Raw genomic sequence first — 21217 nt, forward strand, 5'->3', positions numbered from 1 at the left:
GGAGTTTGCCAGATTTGGGTGCTGCTGTTATTCTGGTGCAGCCAGAAGATTTGCTCCCGGGAACCGGGGTGCAAAGAACCATGCCTGATGGAGGGCTGCGGTCCTTCCATAGTGCCCAGATCATTTTGGATGAGGGTGCCAATCATGGCATGAGGGAGGTGGGGGTTTTGTCCAGGGTAACTGCTGAGGTGCGCCTTAGCAATAACCTGGAGCCTGGGATCTGTGTGGTTGCTGCGGAATTGCCTGCTGTTGCGGCGATTCCGAAGAGCCTGTCATCAGGGATCACAGAAGAAGCAGCCCCTGTCCCCTTGCATTTGGAACCTACGGTTCCAGCAGTCTCTGAGGAGACCAGACAGGTAAGCCAGACTACTGAGTCGCGACCAGTGACTGACTTACTGTTCCCTTTACCTGCTCCTGTGACCCCTGACTTAGAGACTAAGGGTGGGTGGTTAGAATTAGGGACAGCCGATAGGGATGCAGAGAAAGCTGACCCCAGCTTAGAAGGTATGGGACTGCGGGCGTCCGAGTCCTGGGAAAGCGGGGGGTCAGACCACAGGCTGTGGCACCGCGGGCTCTGGGGTAGGGAGCCAAGTTCTACCGGGTTAGCCAGGGGCTGGACAGGTAGAAGACGGTTAGTGGGACCCAGGGAGGGTAGGCAGCAAGTGTTGCAGGTAGCCTTCCCCAGTCCGCTAGTGGGGCATCAGGGGGTCACTCACATGAGAACCCAGCTGTTTCAGCCTTACTTCTGGCCGGAGGCAGAAGGGGCAGTGGCAGACTTTGGCCACCCCTGGGACCAATAACCCATATCCGCAGTGGACCCTCGGGACATGCTATTACTCTCCTTACTCTGCTTCTTCTCCTTATTATATTATCCTTTATTACTCTTAGCTAAATATTATATATATTTAAAGGATTAATGGATGTCTATTTTAATATTTTATAATTCTGATAAACTAAAATTGTGTTTCTTTTTATTCCAGCATGGTTTTTTTATATTTTTTATATATTTATGTTATATTTATGGTAGGCTAGAATATAGGTGAGCTAACTGTCTATTTGTGTTTTTAAATTTTGTCAATAAAGTTGTTGTTTTAAAAGTAATAGTATATCTTCCCCATCACTTTGACCATGGCTCAGATGATTGGTCTAACTTTAATAGTCTGGCCAATGAGACATCTCTGAGAGGTATTTAAACCTCTGGGTAATGGCCAAAAATTATTCCCTGAAGAAGTACTTAGATGTACGAAAAACGCGTTGGATGTATGTAACCTATGCCACTATATTGTTTTATTGTTCCCTGGATCTGCACTAAATCCATGATATATTTTTTGAGTCATTGCGCTGACCGAGCGGCTTTTACGCCGCTTCAGAGACTCTAAGGGACTTTTCTCCTGCTCCTTCACTATTGCCACGGGAATTGTGACGTCACTCCGCCATATCACGTGAGCTAGCGGCATCGTGGCACGCTGTGCAGGCGCACACAATTGCGGAAGTGTTTGTTGAGCCTCTCCACCGGCTCTGAACTGCCCGGCTACTGCAGCAGCTGTCTAAAAGGTGATATCTCCATAGGAGAAACGAAGGACTGTAAAAAGGAAAAAAAACCCTGAAAGAGGCATATTGACGCTTGAGACTCGGTTCCACTGAGTACCTGAACCTGCAGTGGAGCCAGACTGCTGTTAAGGAATATCATCACAGAGGTTCCTGTAGAGAAAGCTGAGTACCAGACTCCCCTGTCTACAACCATGGAGTGGTAACTGAGTGTGATACACACTAAATGCTTATGATTTTCCAAATTGATGTACGCAGATTTTATACCCCTCACATATTGTAATACACATTTATTACCTGCTTCACTATTTGGCGTTGTGCGCTGTTTTCTTTTTGTTTCCACCCCTGGGACGCCTGCCAGCCAGAGGGTAAAGCGGGTGATTATGTGCAGATGCTCCTGAACCTGTTACCAGGAATGGGGAACGTGTTTCAGGAAGTAGCTCGGGCAGTGCCAGGCCTCTTAGGTAGGATAGGGTTTCCTAGGGGGGTCCTAGTTGAGCTAGGGGCCTGGGGAGGTAGGCAGGCAGGGGCAGAAGCCATGGCTAGGGTAGAGCAGCCTAGGGTTCTGTTACCAGACAAGCTGGGAAGGGCACATAGTACAGATCAGCCTGTGCTTCCAGGTGATCTGCATCCTCTGCATAAGCATACCTATGGAGTTTCAGCAGAGGTGGAAGACAGTGTAGAGAGGAAGGCAAAGGGGGGGTCAGTCTTCAGCCTTCAGAATGGCCTCTGTGAGTTTTTCAGGGTGCCATTCAGGATGAGGAATGCTCTGGCTACCTCCCACCGCCTGGTCAGGAGGGCACTAGAGAGAGTGCAGAAGTATGTAGGGACATACAGGGAGAGGATAGTTGGCTTCAGGCAGATCTGGGGTTTGTACCCAGGACAGGTAGCAGCAGTGCTAGCCAGGGTTAGGGAGACAGTGCTTGCTATTATACCCACTCAGTGTTCAGTAGAGAGGGCAGATGTATTGCCTCTAGGGCACAGGGTGCGTGGCAGGCGTCTGATTTCTCTAGGGCCCCCTAGTTACTGTAGGCAGGTTACCTCACAGCCCATTAGTGGGACTGACCCTCTGACTGATTTGACCCAGAAGCGACTGTCTGTGCTGGTAGTCTGGTCTCCAGCCTGGGAAAAAGCATTTCAGGCTTTGAAGACTGCACTGGCCAGTGCACCCATTCTGGCTGCTCCAGATTATTCCAATAAGTTTCTGGTGCAGACTGATGCCTCAAACTTTGGCATTTGTGCTTTGCTCAGTCAGGTGGGGGAGGAAGGCAGGGAACCTCCAATGATGTATCTGGGCCGCAAGCGGCTACCCAGAGAAGGGGCATATGCCACTATTGAGAAGGAGTGTCGGGCCATAGTATGGGCTCTAAAGAAGCTACAGCCCTCTCTGTATGGCAGAACCTTCACTGTTATCACTGACCATAACCCCCTAAGTTGGTTGCAGAGGGTGTCGGGAGAGAATGCCAAGCTCTTGCGCTGGAGCCTGGCCCTGCAAGAATGTGACTTCACCATTCAGCACAAGAAAGGCAGTGAGCATGGGAATGCTGATGGCCTCTCTCGGCAGGACAATCCCCAAGACCTAATGACTTCAAAAGCCTCAGGTCAGCCCAACCACCAGAGGAGGTGGCCAGGGCAAACCTTGGGCTTTGAGTGGGGGAGATGTGGCAAAAATGGGTGTAATCAGCGCATTAATAAAGGCAGTGTGCTCAGCTGGTTACCCCTATTTCGTATTGGGGATGAAGGGGTTAATTTTATATGCTGTTCCCATGTACCATTCTCCCCTCTATGCATTGTTGTCCCCTTTTTGCAGGCTTGTCCCTACCTGCAGTGCTGAATAACAGGAGCCGTTCCATTAAGACTGCTAATTTAGGAACGGAGTGAGCCAGCACCCTGATTTTTGGTGTGCAGCCTCAGTGTAACCCCCCCAAGCACACACATATTAAAAATATAACTTTGTCATAAGGGAAACATATATTTTTGATGAAGTGCCTTTCTGTTGCAGTTTTAAAATGTACAGGCAGGATTCTATTTTTCTGCCTGCCTTTGTAATGCATTAAGGAATAAATGTTATGCATACAGTACATGAGCCCCCTGTTGAGGAGATGCCGATGGGTCTAGGGGATGAAAGACCCCAGAGTCTTAAAGTGTCACTTAATCAGGATGTTCCTGAGTAGCAGAGCCTGTTACTCATCCTGGATATTTCACACCTTGGGACCAAACTCCAGACATTGCGTCCCCAGAAATGAGTGGCCCCTTTTTACTCAGCAGTGCTACCAAGCTGCTTACTGAGCATGCTCAGCATTACCTGGGCTGGCTTTCCCACCGCTGCCACCAGTTTTAAATGCTTGTCACGATGGACGCACTTAATAACACATTTATATTTTGTGGGTCCCAATTGAGCAGAACAAGTTGAGCAAAATAAACTGAGATTTATTCCCTTGATAGGCAAACACACGACAACTGCAGAATACACTTAATAATTTCACTTACGGGTATAGGAACAGGGGATAATGTCCAGAAAGGTGCAAAGCACCAGAAGATTGTCTTTTAAAATGTAGTCCTTTTGCAAGGGCACAAATTGCCAGCCCCAATCCTTCTGTGAATGTGCAAAGTCTTTTCTGGTTCGTTGGGGTTAATCAAATAACCCCCAGCACTCAAAGTGTCCTAACGCAGAGTTTTGTCCTTGGTTCTGATGTAATAAGACTCTTTGCGTTCCAGGAATGTGCTACTGATCTTCTCCGCTTACATGGTAGAATGAAAAACGAAAGACAATGGGGAATAGCCTGGGTGGGATGTATATAGGATTTGGAAGCCTATTGCCAACATACCCACCCAATCCCCCTCGTGGGAAAGTAATCATTCCCCAATCACCTATTTGCCCACAGTTTGGAGAGTGTGCACTAGGGATTTCCTGTTCACTCAGAGCATGTGCGACAACGCCACCTTGCTAATTAGCATATGTGCACTCCCCTCTCTACCTGGCCCCTCTCAGGCTGGAAGGGGGAAACTCAGGGTGTGAATTAGCACACATGGTCACCAGGATTTCCTATTTAGTATCCATCTGGCCAATTCACACCCCCCTTACTCTGGGTCTTTTGATATGCAACTTCCAGAGAGACTTACAGGCGTGGACCCAGCAGGCTAGCTTTGAAGCTTGCATAGGCAAGTGACCCAGCTCATAGGTGTCAAAACATTTGGTTCTTGTGTGCATTTTAATGACAAGAGAAAAAAACCTCATCCTGCCTGTCTCTTAAAACCTGCAGCAAAAATACACTTTATTGATCATACCTGGTCCCCTTATTCCACTATTATATTTTCCATATGTGTGTGCTTGGGGTGTACTATACTGCAAGCGCATACAATCCTGCAAAATTGGGATAATAAGGGACAGAGGGAACAATAAGACATGTACAGTGCATGAAAAATTTACCCCTTCATCCCCAATACGAAATAGGGGTAACCAGCCGAGCACACTGCCTTTATTAATGCGCTGATTACCCCCATTTTTGCCACAGGGGGACGTGGGCGAAGCTTGCTGCCCGGTTACCAGGACTACTGGCTATCCTGCAATAGGGCAGAATTTGGCCCCAAGCTTATATTGGTTCCTGTAGGAAGACTTGCGCAGAGGTATGCAAGGGAGACTTGTTAAGGTGAAATTAAATAAGGCTTTCATTGCGCCTGTTTCTTTAACATAAGAAAAAACATCCAAACATATTCAAAAAAGAGGTCAAACAACGCTTCTGTTCCACTTGGGAGTAATTCTAGTGAAACCTATGCAGTCCACAACTCCCTTTAGATAAGCATGTCTCCCAGCCCCAAACATATATCTTGATATGTGCAGATATACCAAAAGTCTTATAAAGGAAAGTCTTATCTGTTTCTTGTAGTTGGAGGGAAAGTCTTCTCTGTTCCTGCGTTGCTGCCTCAGGCTATGTCAGCATTCAGGTTTAGAGGTTCTTTCCCCTGTGTCTTGCAGGCAGCGTGCTGTTTCTTCTGGCAGGCTCAAGACATCTGTCCCTATGGTCAGTCCCACAACTTGTGAGACTCAGGAACAATCTCACTTCCTATCTCAGACAGGCTTTTCTAAGAAACCTAATCAGGCAGGTGGTGTTGGTTAATTGACTACCAGCAGTTAACCACCACACTGCTGGATTAGAGGCACATTTCCTGAACAGGGATAACTCCCCTGTTACAGTTCCCCATTACCCAGATAGGGTTTTGAAGGTCTTATAAGCTTGTGCAGGCCATGGGGAAGTTGTTCTCTGCTGTAACATCAAGAAAGAGGGGGTGGAGGTGAAGAGGAGTTTTATCACCATCACAGATTTGAACCCCGCTCAAGATTCAACAGTTCTAAGAGATCCATCTAAGAGTTTCATCAGTTCCATCTTGTGTGATTCACCTGAGATTCAGTCCCATTGGAGAAGTTCCACCTCTTGAGTAAATCGTCTAAATTTCTCATAGGATAAGTGACCGGAATTCCACAGCAAGAGGCCACAGGAATGAAAAGTGGCCTGGAATATTTTGCTGTGTGTTTGCAATTAGTAAAGATTAGTTTTGTTATCCCAGTTTTCAAAGTAAGTGTGTCTTTTTACTGTATTTTTGTGTAACATAGTTGTGTGCGTTCATTAGGTGAATAAACGCAATTTATTTTTATCTCTCTGCTTGCTCAATCAAAGATCCCGGTAATAAAAAGTCGTAATAAGCTGGTTCCATCGTGACAGAGGGCTTTACCAATAGAAAAATTAGTGTACATAAAGCGCTACTACCACCAAAAATTAAACTAAGAATAATAAATGAATAAATAATACAGCAATACAACAATAGTGCATGAAGTCCAATAGTAGAGTCCTGTGATATTGTCCAAATAGCAGCCTAAAAAGTCCAGTGAGACAGGTTTAAGGCGGGAGAGGGCTTTAGACACAAAAGGGATTCAGACCCACGTAGCAGGTCAAAAATGACCAGTGTGAGTTTTCTTAGAAAGATGTAATGCCCGATAAAGAGACTTTTAGTTATTTGTACACTGTAAAAAATGAATAGGTTTCCCTTTTCCACAGGAACACTGAATCCCAGCATATCAGCTGCTTCTGTTTATCTAATGACAGCTTCATAATCACTGCACAAACCACGGATACCACAAAGACAACACGTTTTGTGATCACCAAAAAACATCAGATAAACATTGTTAAAAAAACTGAACTGCTTAAAGGTTTTTTTTTTAAGGTTTAAAAAAACTTAGTTGTCATATTTTAACAGGTATCAATTAGCTCCATTTAACCTATTAAATATGTCCCTGTCCTTAAATCCACTGTTTTCCTAGGTGGGTAATAACCTTTCATGCAACGTGTTCCCAATCACACTATCCTACATGTGAAGGATATCTGTGTGGGTCTTTGAGATAGAAACAGACAAACTGACGTCAGATCACAACCATTCTCCTTTCCGCTGGGAAATCTTAAACCTTATCAGATCTTTGGTTCTCTTTCGTATTGATCCTACATTTCAATCTTTTACCCCTTATCTCACCATGGCAAAATAGCATCAAAATACCGAGAATGGGTCAGAAGTACGACACCTGCAACACACACACACACCCCATAAAAATCCATTCGTAAACAGCCCTCTTCGTGAAGTATCCATATCTCCTAAGTGTGAAGCCAGGGTGATGAGGGGCTGAACACGGCACCAGATTTAGTAGCCCAAAAAATAATACTTATCGCCCAACAGAATCACGTTTGCCCTGGTATTTCCAACCAGTAGAGTCTAGGGGTCATGCTGAGTGTCATACTCAAGGTCATACTGTACCTTGACGTAGGACTGTATTAGCTTCTCTCCAAAAGGTTGAATTGGTGAGGTCTGGTAATGACTTATAAGCGCTGGAAGACTGTCATGGGAGCAAATATCGCCTGATACCACCAACTCTCCATTCGGCAACTGGTTTATGACGAAATGACGACATCTTTCTTTCCCCCTGTGAGGAGAACACATGGTAAGTGTAACACGGTAACAGGCAGAGGTCCAGGTAAATACCCAGAGAGAGACGTTCTCATCCTGCGCCTTTCAGCATCAGTGTATCAAGGAACTTCGCCTCGATTTTGTCCTTATGTGCGTCAGCTTGTGATTTGGGGAGTCAATAGGGAGAGGTTATATGGGGTAATAGGGGGAGTTATAGGGGGAGGTTATATGGGGTAATAGGAGGAGTTATAGGGAGCGGTTATATGGGATAATAGGAGGAGTTATAGGGAGCGATTATATGGGGTAATGGGAGCAATTATAGGGAGAGGTTATATGGGGTAATAGGAGGAGTTATAGGGAGCGGTTATATGGGGTAATGGGAGAAGTTATAGGGAGAGGTTATATGGGGTAATAGGAGGGATTATAGGGAGAGGTTATATGGGGTAATAGGAGGGATTATAGGGAGAGGTTATATGGGGTAATAGGAGGGATTATAGGGAGAGGTTATATGGGGTAATAGGAGGGATTATAGGGAGAGGTTATATGGGGTAATAGGAGGGATTATAGGGAGAGGTTATATGGGGTAATAGGAGGGATTATAGGGAGAGGTTATATGGGGTAATAGGAGGGATTATAGGGAGAGGTTATATGGGGTAATAGGAGGAGTTATAGGGAGTGGTTATATGGGGCAAATAAAGGTGTTATAGGGATGGGATATATGTTACCAGAACCTGCTCCCTTAACAAAAGGTCTACAAACTTGTTTCAACAATGACCGTAGTAAATAGCCTGGTTTATTCACCACCTCTTTGAACTCCCTGTAGGATTGTCCCACCACGTGGCGTTTATTTTATTATTATGCTAGTTTGGTGGGTGCTGTCAGCCCGAGTGTCTCCTGTAGCACAGATAATGTGATTCTCTAAGCCATTAGCTCCAGCTCACAGTGAAATTATGTTAGTGCATCCCTGAGAGAAGGCAGGAAAGAGACATGTGAATAGTGAGCAGAAACATCACCAAGCAAAACAACATTAAAATGTAACATGAAATCACGCTGTGTTCAATTAGGAGCACTTAGCACAATGCTTCCAAGGCTAGAGAGCAAACAGGTCTGTGACATCATCACACAGGGGAATAAATTAAAATGGCGACGGGCCAGACATAGAAGAAATGACCATCGTTGGGCAAAGATGGAACTCAACTGGATTCCAAGAGCTATGAAAAGACCAAGAAGACAACTGAAAGAAAGATGGGAGGATGAGATCCGATAGTGTGCTGGAGCGACGTGGAGAAGAGAGGCTGTAACCGAGGAGGGGGTAACACACATGGAGTAATATGTCTGTATAGTTGAGAATAGGATGCTTAGATTGCACTTACACAAAGATGAGGATATTCAAGCATTTATCCAACATTAAGGATCAGGAACCCTCTCATGGATGTTATTCTTAAGGGTCTTTATCAGCCCTTTCTTCTTTTTCTGATTCTTCCATGGGTAAATCAGGATCCTTAGAATACTGGAACTTTTAAGATCCTCCCAGTCTCAATTGATCTCCCAATTAGATTAGCAGACAAAAATGGATAGTGTCATACTATTTAATATAAGAATGACTTCTAGGTTACCCGCGATCCTGGTGGGGGGTAGTGTCAGTTGTTTCCCTTCTCATCAGCGTGGCTGGTGTGCCCGCTGCTCACATAGAGCCGCCGCTCTTACTGCGCACCTCACACACTCCCAAGCCAGTCAGCTTACCGTCTATACACGGTCTGAACTCCTCCCCTCTCAGCGTGTTATCTTACCCCTCAGTGTTACTCGATGTCACTCCAAACTCGCGAGACTTCCTTCTCTTCTGATCGACTCCGGAATCACCCCCTTCTTTCTGTGTTTCAGGTCTCCGTCTGCGTCGCTTCCTTGCTCCAATGACGTCACCCTACGCGTTTCACCTTGGCGGCTTCTTTGGGGGTTAATGATGACCTCACTTTCCCTATCCATTTATATATACACCTCTCTCCCATGATTGGCCCATCCTTCAGATAGAGTTATATGATTTATAATGCATTATATTTGTACACAATTGATTATAGTACTGTGTATACAATTAATAAAGAGAGCATTTACATACAGTGTTGAATCTATTCTAGCACATTTTAACATAACGCTCATTGATTATTGTTGAGTTGATCCTCAAAATGCTGCATAATTCAGAATGGGCTCTAATCTGGGACATATTGCACAACGCTCATAGATTATATTTAATTTAATCCTCAGATGCTGCATCATTCAGAATAGACTCTTATACATCGAAATTGTAAGGAATCGGGGGCCACGTCCCTTGCGGCGTGACTCCTCCTTACCCACTACCAGTACTGCAGCGGCTGCTGCCCCTGCCCCCCGTCGCTACCCATGCCGCCGCCCAGTGCATACCTTGAACTCTGCCGCCGCCATCTTGGATTCTGGCACTTGTGTTACTGACTCTCAGCTGTGCTCTGCTATTTCCTGGTCTCTCAGCCACTCACGAGCAGCTCCTCGACACGCCTCCGCCATGCCCCTCGTCCGGATTGGTCACTGTCGCTTTAAATATCCTGCTTTGCCTTCACTTCCTTGCTCTGCATAGCTCATTGCTTCCTGTGTAGCCTGGAAACTGTGTCGTGCTCCTGTTTGTCTTTACTCCTATAGATTTGAACCGGCTTGTCTGACTTACCTCCCTGGCTCCCGACTTCAGCTGCACTTCTGCGGGCTGCACAGCGTGACATTATGCAGAGCCCAACAGAAACAGACTTGACTGAGGTGGGCCAAATAATCAGGGGACTTGCGCTTTGCATTGATACTTTGGGAACTCAGATCACAAGCCTGATACAACAGCTTTCCCAGCTTTCACTACAGCCTATTCTGGCCCCAGCCGCGCAAGGTGGCGACCGGCCATCAGAACTCAGGATTCCTACGCCTAAAGCATATGCGGGTGACCCTCTAGCCTGTCGTGGATTTTTGAATCAATGTGAAATACAGTTTGAGATTTCTCCCAGCCTGTTCCCCACCGGACGCACCAAGGTAGCCTATGTTTACTCTCTTTTAACAGGGGACGCCTTGGCGTGGGCCTCTCCCATCTGGGAGTTGCGTGCGGAAACCACCCAGGATTACCAGCTCTTCCGCCAAGAATTCCAGCAGGTATTCGATATTCCCGCCCGCAGAGATACTGCCGCTACTGCTCTTGTTCAATTGTCTCAAGGTCGTAGGTCCGTAGCCAAATACGCATTGGAATTCTGGACTGTCGCGGCGGAGACGCATTGGAACCAAGAAGCCCTTATTGCTGTGTTTTGGCAAGGTTTGTCCGACTCTGTAAAGGATGAACTTGCAGTCCAGCCCAGGCCCCAGGGATTGGAGGAATTGATCGCACAATGCATACGAGTGGATCAGCGCCTTCAACAGCGCCGTCATGAACGCCAGCGTCCCAGAATTTTCTATTCTGACCCTTTTCTTCCCAGATCCTTCCCAGCTATTCGTCCTGTGCTAGACGCTGTGGAACCCATGCAGATTCCCAGTCAAGAGTTTCGTAATAACGACAGGACTGCCGATAGAACCCCTGACCGGACTGCCGAAAGGGCTCGTCGCCAGAATGAGGGCCTTTGCTACTACTGTGGATCTCCTGAACATACGGTACGTTTTTGTCCTTTAAGGCCCAAAGAACAAACACGACCAATGGGGCAAGAGGGACTCCTTTTGGGGTCAATATCTTCTCACCCTATCTCTGAAGAGGAACTCCCTAAGAGAATTATGCTTCCAGTCTCGCTTGAAGGTCCGAATTTTCTCGTAACCACAGCTGCTTTTCTTGATTCAGGATCCGGTGGTAACTTTGTGGATCAAGATTTTGCTACTCTTAACAAGATTCCGCTCATCGCTAAGAAATCGCCGATTGGCCTCGAGGCTATTGATGGTCGTTCTTTGCAACCTGCCTTCATCACGTTAGAGACTCTTCCTCTCACCCTTTCTGCCGGTACTCATACCGAAATCATATCCTTTGACGTGATGCACTCTCCTGCCGTTCCAGTTATCCTAGGATTACCCTAGCTACAGCAGCACAACCCATGCATTGATTGGAGGGATGGCAAGACAATTCAGTGGGAGCCAGAGTCAGATGCCTCACCATTGCCGGTCATTTCTCCTACCACAGTCCTCGCGGGAGTGGAAACACCCCCGGCTAATGATTCCGCTCTTCCTGAAGCATATGCGGATTTCATCGACGTGTTTAGCAAGACACAATCGGAGGTTCTACCTCCTCACAGACCTTATGATTGCCCCATTGATCTGGTTCCCGGCGCTGTTCTTCTGAAATGTAAGTCCTACCCCTTGTCTCTCCCTGAAACTGAAGCCATGGCAGCATACATCAAATAAAACCTTGAAAAAGGATTCATTCGTAATTCTTCGTCCCCCGCTGGTGCCGGTTTCTTTTTTGTCAAAAAGAAAGATGGATCCCTGAGACCATGCATTGATTACCGAGGGCCCAATCTCATCACAGTCAAGAATCGATACCCCCTTCTGCTGATCTCCGAACTTTTTGATAGGCTTCAAGGGGCAAACATTTTTTCCAAGCTAGACCTCCGAGGAGCTTATAATCTTGTTCGCATCCGAGAAGGCGATGAATGGAAGACTGCCTTCAATACCAGAAGTGGCCACTACGAGTATCTTGTAATGCCCTTCGGCTTATGCAATGCTCCTGCTGTTTTTCAGGATTTTATGAATGATGTCTTCCGTGATTTCTCAACTCTTTCGTAATTGTCTATCTGGACGATATCCTAATTTTTTCTAAAAATCTTCAAGATCATGTCCAGCATACCAGGTTCGTTCTCGCTCGCCTTCGTGTCAATAATCTCTACGCTAAGCTCGAGAAATGTCTTTTTCATCAAACCTCTACTGCATTCTTAGGCTATATAATTTCAGATAAAGGATTTTCAATGGACTCTGAAAAACTTAAGGCTGTTTTGGATTGGCCTCTGCCCAACTCTCTCAAAGCCATCCAGCGTTTTTTGGGCTTCTCCAATTACTATAGAAAATCCATCCGAAATTTTTCTACCACTGTGGCTCCCATTACGGCCCTTACCAGGAAGGGAGCTGACCCGTCTGTTTGGCCTCCGCAGGCCGTCTCGTCCTTCGAAACCCTGAAACAAGCTTTCGTCTCGGCACCCATTCTGCGACATCCCGATGTTAGTATTCCTTTTACTTTAGAAATTGATGCGTCTGATTGTGGTGCAGGCACCATCCTGTCCCAGAGATTCTTCCCTCAAGATAAGCATCATCCATGCGGTTTTTTTTCAAAGAAGTTTTCGCCCGCTGAAAAGAACTATGATGTAGGCAATAGAGAGCTCTTGGCTATCAAGATGGCCTTACAGGAATGGCGACATCTCCTGGAAGGTTCCCGCGAATCTATTTCTATATTGACTGATCACAAAAATCTTCTTTATATCGAAAATGCACGTCGTCTGGGGTCTCGTCAAGCCCGTTGGGCACTATTTTTCTCAAGATTTAATTATACTCTATCTTATATTCCCGGTTCTAAGAACACAAAAGCTGATGCCTTGTCCCGACAATTTTCTCCTGAGGGAAGATCCGAAGAAACCCCTGGAACTATTGTACCCTCTAAGTTTATAATTTCTGACAACTCATTTGACATTCTCGAAAAGATCGTTGAAGCTCAAACACAAATTCCGAGTGCTCTAGAGGTACCGGAAGGAACTCTTTATGCCGCACCTAGGTTTCATCAAAAGATACTAGAATGTGGCCACTCTGTCCGTTCATCCGGCCATCACCGCTTCAAAAGAACTTTGGATCTTATCAAGCGTACTTTTTGGTGGCCTAATATGGCAAAGATGGTTCATGAATTTACTAGTGCTTGCCCAGTATGCGCACAAAACAAGACTCTTCATTAAAGACCCTCAGGCTTGCTCATGCCCTTGCCAGTACCTGAACGTCCATGGTCACATATTTCAATGGATTTCATTGTGGATCTACCCCCTTCCAGAGGGATGAATACCATTTTGGTCATCATTGACCGTTTTTCAAAACAGGCCCACTTTGTTCCACTCAAAGGACTTCCCTCCTCGCCCACCCTAGCTGATATCTTCACCAAGGAGGTGTTTCGCATCCATGGGATACCTACATCCATAGTCTCGGACCGAGGCACGCAATTTATATCGAAATTTCGGCGGGCTTTCTCCAAGAGGCTTGGCATCGCGCTTTCCTTCTCGTCAGGCTATCACCCCCAGACTAATGGGCAAACTGAAAGACTAAATCAAACGCTGGAACAATACCTACGGTGTTTTATTTCCGATTCCCAGGATAATTGGGTTGACCTGCTACCTTGGGCAGAATTTGCAACCAATTCACTTCGTAATGAATCCACGCATGAAACCCCATTCTTCGTGAATTATGGTTTCCACCCAAGTCAACTGCCAATCTCAAACATTCCGATAGGAGTGCCGGCGGCTGATGAACAGGTAACTACTCTTCAGGTGTCATGGATCAAGATCCAGTCCGCGCTTCTTAGCGCTGCTCAGAAATTCAAGTCTCAGGCAGACCACCGTCGTCAACAGGCCCCTAATTACAAGCCAGGGGACCGAGTTTGGCTTTCGTCCAAGAACATCAAGTTGAAGTCTCCGACCCCGAAATTGGCACCCCGATTCTTAGGGCCTATTCTGATCCAGGAACAAATCAATCCTGTGGTATTTCGTCTGGAACTTCCGTCTTCCATGAGGATTCCAAATGTATTCCACGTTTCCTTGCTCAAGCCATTCGTCTAGAGCAAACGGTTCACTGCTAATACCCATAAACCCAAACCAGTCACTGTCCAGGGACACCCTGAATTCGAAATCCAGGCAATCATGGATTCTCATGTATAAAGAGGAAAGATACAATTCCTTGTTCACTGTAAGTGTTATGGCCCAGAGGAATGCCCTTGGGTACCCAAGGAGGACATCCATGCTCCAGTTCTCTTGGACCGCTTCCACAAGAAATTTCCACAGAAGCCTTGGATGGATTGTCCTGAGGTCAATCCTGAAAGAGGGGGGGGGGGGTACTGTAAGGAATCGGGGGCCACGTCCCTTGCAGCGTGACCCCTCCTTACCCACTACCAGTACTGCAGTGGCTGCTGCCCCTGCCCCCCGGCAGATTCTCAGCTGTGCTCTGCTATTTCCTGCTCTCTCAGCCACTCACGAGCAGCTCCTCGACACGCCTCCGCCATGCCCCTCGTCCGGATTGGTCACTGTCCCTTTAAATATCCTGCTTTGCCTTTACTTCCTTGCTCTGAAAGCTCCTTGCTTCCTGTGTAGCCTGGAAACTGTGTCGTGCTCCTGTTTGTCTTTTCTCCTACAGATTTGAACCGGCTTGTCTGACTTACCCCTCTGGCTCCCGACTTCAGCTTACCCTTCACGATTCTTACCTCTCAGACCCTTGGACACGGAAATGGATTTAACTACAGAACTCTCTATACTCCTGAACTCGGCAAGTACAACGACTATTCTGAATCTTAACCCAGGCCTGGCCTCGCTTCAACCACATCCCAGACCCGCTCCCTCTGCTGTCGGTGTGTATATTCAACATCCCACCTCAGTACAGGGGACTGGCCTGGTCTGCGGGCTGCACAGCGTGACATAAATATTGCTCGAATTATCACAGAATAAGCTAGTAAGATAATGGAGAACCTTATCAATCTTTTAAAAGAATACTCAAAGAGTGTCTTCAAAAGAACTTCATACCATCGAGATCTACAGATCTATATATATATTTCTCAAACCGTTGAATGCGTGTCTGTTTGTCCTGTGTCTCCCTGTGTCTAGGGGCAATCACATTGGACCTTTGGCCCGTCACTCCGCCTCAGGCCAATGAGATAGCTCCCTTGGCCTGCCCTCCCCCCCGCACATCTCTCATTGGCCTGAGGCGATGGCTCCCTTGGCCCGCCCGCCCCCCGCACACCTCTCATTGGCCTGAGGCGGAGTGAAGGGCCAAAGGTCCAACACAGACACACAGAGACACACAGAGACACACAGAGACACACAGAGACACACAGAGACACACAGAGACACACACACAGACACACACACACACACACACAGAGACACACAGAGACACACACACACACAGAGACACACAGAGACACACAGAGACACACACACCGACACAGAGAGACACAGAGAGACACACAGAGATACACACACCTCCCGCCCAGGTAAGTAACTAAACCGCTACCTCCCCTCCCAGCGCACACCCCTGCCGCTGCCTCAAACCCGTGCCTCCCGCTGCTTCAAACCCCTGTGCCTCCCCTCCCAGCGCAAAACCCCTGTGCCTCCCCTCCCAGCGCACAAACCCCTGTGCCTCCCCTCCCAGCGCAAAACCCCCTGTGCCTCCCCTCCCAGCGCAAAACCCCTGCGCCTCCCGCCCTCCCCTTCCTGCATTGCCTCCAAGCTCACACCCCGGCCGCTAGAGTCAGCAGGGGAGCGGCTGCACGGGAGCGAGCGCCCGGGACACAGCGGGGGAGCGGACAGCCGGCCGGGGGGAGCGGCCACAACACGCTGCCTCCCGCCTCAGATCCGCGTGCCCGCGCCCCCGACTGCAGACGTCCACAACAAGGTTTCGGGGGGGGGGGGGGGGGGACAGACGACCGGCAGACACTGGGGGAAGGGGGAGCAAGCGGCCACATGATACATTAATTGTCACTTACCTTCCACCCCCCCTCCACCTCCTGTCACCCCCCCCTTCACTTCTCCCCCTTCACCTCCCCCCCTTAAACTCCTCCCACCCCCCTTCCCCCCACCTTCCCCTTCTCCCCCTCCCCCCCACCTCCCCCTTCTCACCTCCCCCCTTCCCCTCCCTCTACCTCCCCCTTCCCCTCCCCCCACCTCCCCCTTCCCCCTCCCCTCCCTCCCCCCTCCCCCCCTTCCCCTTCTCCACCCCTCCACCCTTCCCCACCTACACCTCCCCCCCCCCCACCCCCCTCCCCCCCCTACCCCTTCCCCCACCTCCCCCCCAACCCCTTCCCCCACCTCCCCCCTTCCCCCTTCTCCACCTCCCCCCTTCTCCACCTCCCCCATTCCCCTCCACCACCTCCCCCATTCCCCCACCACCCCCCCTTCCCCTTCTCCACCTCCCCCCTTCCTCGACCCTCCCCCCTTCCCCTCCTCCACCTCCCCCCTTCCCCCCACCTCCCCCCTTCTCAACCTCCCCCTTCCCCTTCTCCACCTCCCCCCCATCACCTTCCCTCCTCCCCCCCTTCACCTCCCCTCCACTCCCACTTCACCTCCCCTCCGCCCCCCCTTCACCTCCCCTCCGCCCCCCCTTCACCTCCCCTCCGCCCCCCCTTCACCTCCCCTCACCACCCCCCCCACCTCCCCTCACCCCACCTCCCCCTTCTTCTTCTCCACCTCCCCCCTTCCCCTCCCCCTACCTCCCCCCTTCCCCTCCCACCACCTCCCCCCTTCCCCTCCCCCTCCCCCCACCTCCCCCCTTCCCCTTCTCCACCTCCCCCCTTCCCCTCCTCCACCTCCACCCTTCCCCCACCTCCACCTCCCCCCCCCCACCCCTTCCCCCACCTCCCCCCTTCCCCTTCTCCACCTCCCCCCTTCCCCTCTTCCACCTCCCCCTTCCCCTTCTCCACCCTCCCCCCTTCCCCACCTCCTCCCCCCACCCCTTCCCCCACCTCCCCCCCTTCCCCTTCTCCACCTCCCCCCTTCCCCTCCTCCACCTCCCCCCTTCCCCCACCTCCCCCCTTCCCCTTCTCCACCTCCCCCCTTCTCCACCTCCCCCCTTCCCCTTCTCCACCTCCCCCCTTCCCCTTCTCCACCTCCCCCCCTTCCTCCACCTCCCCCCTTCCCCACCTCCCCCCTTCCCCTCCCCCACCCACCTCCCCCACCCACCTCCCCCTTCCCCTCCCCACCCTTCCCCTTCTTCACCTCCCCCCTTCCCCTCCCTCCACCTCCCCCCTTCCCCTCCTCCACCTCCACCTCCCCCCCTCCTCCACCTCCCCCCTTCCCCTCCTCCACCTCCCCCTCCTCCTCCCCCCTTCCCCTCCTCTACCTCCCCCCTTCACCTCCCCTCCGCCCCCCCCTTCACCTCCCCTCCGCCCCCCCTTCACCTCCCCTCACCACACCCCCACCTCCCCTCACCACACCCCCCCCACCTCCCCTCACCCCCCTTCACCTCCCCTCACCCCCCCCTCACCGCCTTTCGGCAGCCCTCCCGCCTCTGCCTTTCGCCCACCCGCCCTTCTGCCTTTCACCCGCCCACACCCCTGCGCCACACAGCTGCCGCACGCACTGAACAGACACCCGCCACACTCAACACACACCCGCCGCCTCTCACCCACCCCACACACTCGACACACACTTGCCGCCTCCTGCCCCTACGCAACAACATCACTGACCAGCTGTCGCCCGCACTCGCCACACACCCGCCGCCTCACACCCTAGCAGGACCCCGACCCACAGCCAGCACTCACTACCCACGCGCCACCCGTACTGAACACCCACCCGCCGCCTCACACACCTCACATTTTTACATCACTTATGTCACCAAAATATACATTGTACTGTGGTGTGTTTACAATAAACCATTTTTTATACAACATCTTATTACATTTTCTTCCATCTTTCTTTTCAACATTATTATTGAACCTTTCCAGCAAATACTCAACCTATTGTTCCACAATTTATAAATAATACTACCTATTACGCATTTACATCCCGGGCAACGCCGGGTATATCAGCTAGTATCTACTAATACTTGTCAATTTGGGGAAATTCTTATATCATTACGAAGAGGGTATTATCTTGAGACACACTATAAACCGATGCTTTTATATAAGAATTTGGAATTAAACAGTCTGACCTTAGCAGAAGATGGTCAGTGCATACCAACAACTATAGAATTATAACACAAACATCAAGCCATATACCATCAACCAGATAATGTCTGTCTATTCAAAGGAATATGATTACCCAAAAGCAGTGTGTAGAAATACACTGTATAATGATGGTTATTAATCCAAATCATTTGTGTGAATGATTAGACATTAATATGTATAATTTCACTATATCCTAACCAAAAATAGAGTCTTCACTACAGCAACAAGTCATAATACAAAGACCTTATAATTTATACATCTTCTATATTCGGGCGTGGATAATTATCCCTATCATGTTATTTATATGACATATATAGGTTATGTAGACTGGAACAATTCTCTATTGACATGTTCACATGTTTTAGACACGTCTGCTAGTCCCATTTACTTACTACAATCTAGGTTCCTAAGACTTGGTGCCCCAGCAATTGCCAAACCAATTGCTTCCATAGTCAACTCTATCCTGTCTGCAGGCCATATCCCTAAGACCTGGAAAACTGCTAGAGTTGTCCCAATCTTCAAAAGTGGGGACAAAAACACAGTCTCAAACTACAGGCCAATCTCCCTTCTCCCAATCCTATCCAAAGTCATGGAAAAATATGTCCACTCCCAATTAAGCGATTACTATACCAAGACAAATTTCCCTAGCCATTTCCAATCTGGCTTTCGCCCCAAACACTCTACCGTAACTACCCTGCTAAAAAGTTTGCAATGAAATCCAGTGTGGAATGGAACGGGGTCAACTCACTGGTGCAATATTCCTAGATTTTGCAAAGGCTTTTGATACTGTTGATCATGCTATCCTGCTTAACAAACTCCAGAGCTCTGGAATAGGAAAGCATGCATTAAACTGGTTTCAGTCCTACCTATCAGGTAGATCCCAACATGTGTCCATCTCAGGCTCTAACTCCAACCCCCTGGATATCACCTGTGGCGTCCCGCAAGGCTCTGTTCTGGGGCCCCTACTCTTCTCAGTGTTCATCAATGATCTTCCCACAGCTTGTAAGGAAGCTTCAATACACATGTATGCAGATGACACAATCTTATATGCACGCAGCCATAGCCTCTCCGACCTTGAACACGTACTTCAGTCTAACTTTTTGAGACTCGAAAAATGGATTTCCCAAAACAAACTGTTTTTTAAACACTGACAAGACTGTAACAATGGTATTTGGGGACCAAGACTAAATTTTAAAGCTTCCAGTGACTGAGCTCCAGATCAGAACTAACACTAACACCACCCTAACCCCTGTCATTAGTTTTAAATACCTGGGCATGTGGTTTGACTCCCACTTAACATTCGGGATGCACATTGATACCCTGACAACCAAGACCTATGCCAAACTAGGGGTACTTTACAGGAACAAATTCTCCCTAAGTCTCCTGGTCAGAAAGCGTATCACACAGCAGATGTTAATGCCAATTATTGACTATGGAGACATAGTATATGGCTCGGCACCTCAAAACCACCTTAGCAAACTTGACAGCCCTCTACAATTCAATTTGTCGTTTTGTTCTCCAATGCAACTACAACAAACATCACTGCGAAATGCTCAAAGAACTAGATTGGTCATCACTCGGAAACATATTTCGATGGATTTCATTGTTGAACTGCCCATTTCCAAAGGGATGAACACCATTCTGGTCGTAGTAGACAGGTTCTCTAAGCAAGCACACTTTATCCCCCTCAAGGGTCTTCCTAACTCTGCCACTTTGGCTGATGTCTTCTCCAAAGAAATTTTCAGGTTACATGGCGTTCCCATTTCTATTGTCTCTGACCGTGGATCACAGTTCATCTCGAAATTCTGGCGGGCTTTTTCCCAAAGACTCTGTATCTCCCTCTTGTTTTCCTCTGGATACCATCCTCAAACCAATGGTCAAACAGAAAGGATGAATCAAACTCTTGAACAATATCTTAGATGCTTCATATCGGACTCACAAGATAACTGGGTGGACCTTATGCCATGGGCCGAATTTGCTATAAATTCCCTTAAAAACGAGTCTACTCAAGAGTCTCCCTTTTTTATTAACTTTGGGTTCCACCCAGTAGCCTTCCTCTCTCGCCTTCCCCTTCGGGTGTTCCTGCGGCCGACTCTCATGTTGCCAATCTACAAGAATCTTGGAAAAGGATCCTCAAGTCTTTACAATCTGCGGTTGCCAAACAAAAGACCAAGGCAGATCGTCATCGTCAGACTGGGCCTTCATTTAAACCTGGCGACCTGGGTGTGGTTATCCTCAGAAAATTTAAGGCTTAAAGCACCATCACCCAAACTGTCTCCTAGATTTCTAGGTCCATTTAAAATGGACCTCCATTTCCCCCCGTTTCCACCTTTAAAGTCTATGGCGGGGGACCCCATTGACTGCAACGGCGGAGTCGCTCCATTGAAGGCCTATGGCAGCGGAGCCCGTTGATTTCAATGGGGGAACGAGTGAAAAGCAGAGATTCATTTTTAAAGGGAAGAATCCTGTATTTTTCAAAGTGTTTTAACCTGCATTTGTGTATCTCCGGTTCTGGGGGTCGCAGAGGGCTGAGACTTGGCCACAATGAAGATACATTTCCGGCAAGAAAAGCTGGCAAGTATCAGCCCACTGGGCCCAACAGAACCGATTATATTAATATGTGAAGATATTAAACTGTGAATGGTATTTTGGGTCTGGTATGAGAAAGCAGAGCCCATCTGCTATGTTAATAAGTTAGGAGGGCAGACAAATGGTCTAGCATAAGCCCTCTGATCAAAGGTTGACCGCTCTGTATACACTAGGGTGGAGGAACAAAGAGCCTTAGTGGTCTGTAAGTGTCATAGTTCACACTTGCAGATAAGGCAGATTCTACTTCAAAGG

At 48.5% G+C, this 21217-nt stretch overlaps 1 protein-coding gene across 1 annotated transcript in view; it reads right to left on the reverse strand.

Moving 5' to 3' along the window:
• LOC142469205 (uncharacterized) overlaps nt 1-7666 on the reverse strand; it is a 33870-nt gene extending 26204 nt beyond the window's left edge. Inside the window, exon 1 of the mRNA XM_075576165.1 lies at nt 7351-7666. Coding sequence (XP_075432280.1) covers nt 7351-7533 — 183 coding nt within the window. The 5' untranslated portion in view covers nt 7534-7666. The remainder of the gene's footprint in view (nt 1-7350) is intronic.
• Between the last annotated feature and the right edge of the window lie 13551 nt (nt 7667-21217).

Source organism: Ascaphus truei, chromosome 18 (assembly GCF_040206685.1).
Source record: "Ascaphus truei isolate aAscTru1 chromosome 18, aAscTru1.hap1, whole genome shotgun sequence".
Lineage (NCBI taxonomy): Eukaryota > Metazoa > Chordata > Amphibia > Anura > Ascaphidae > Ascaphus > Ascaphus truei.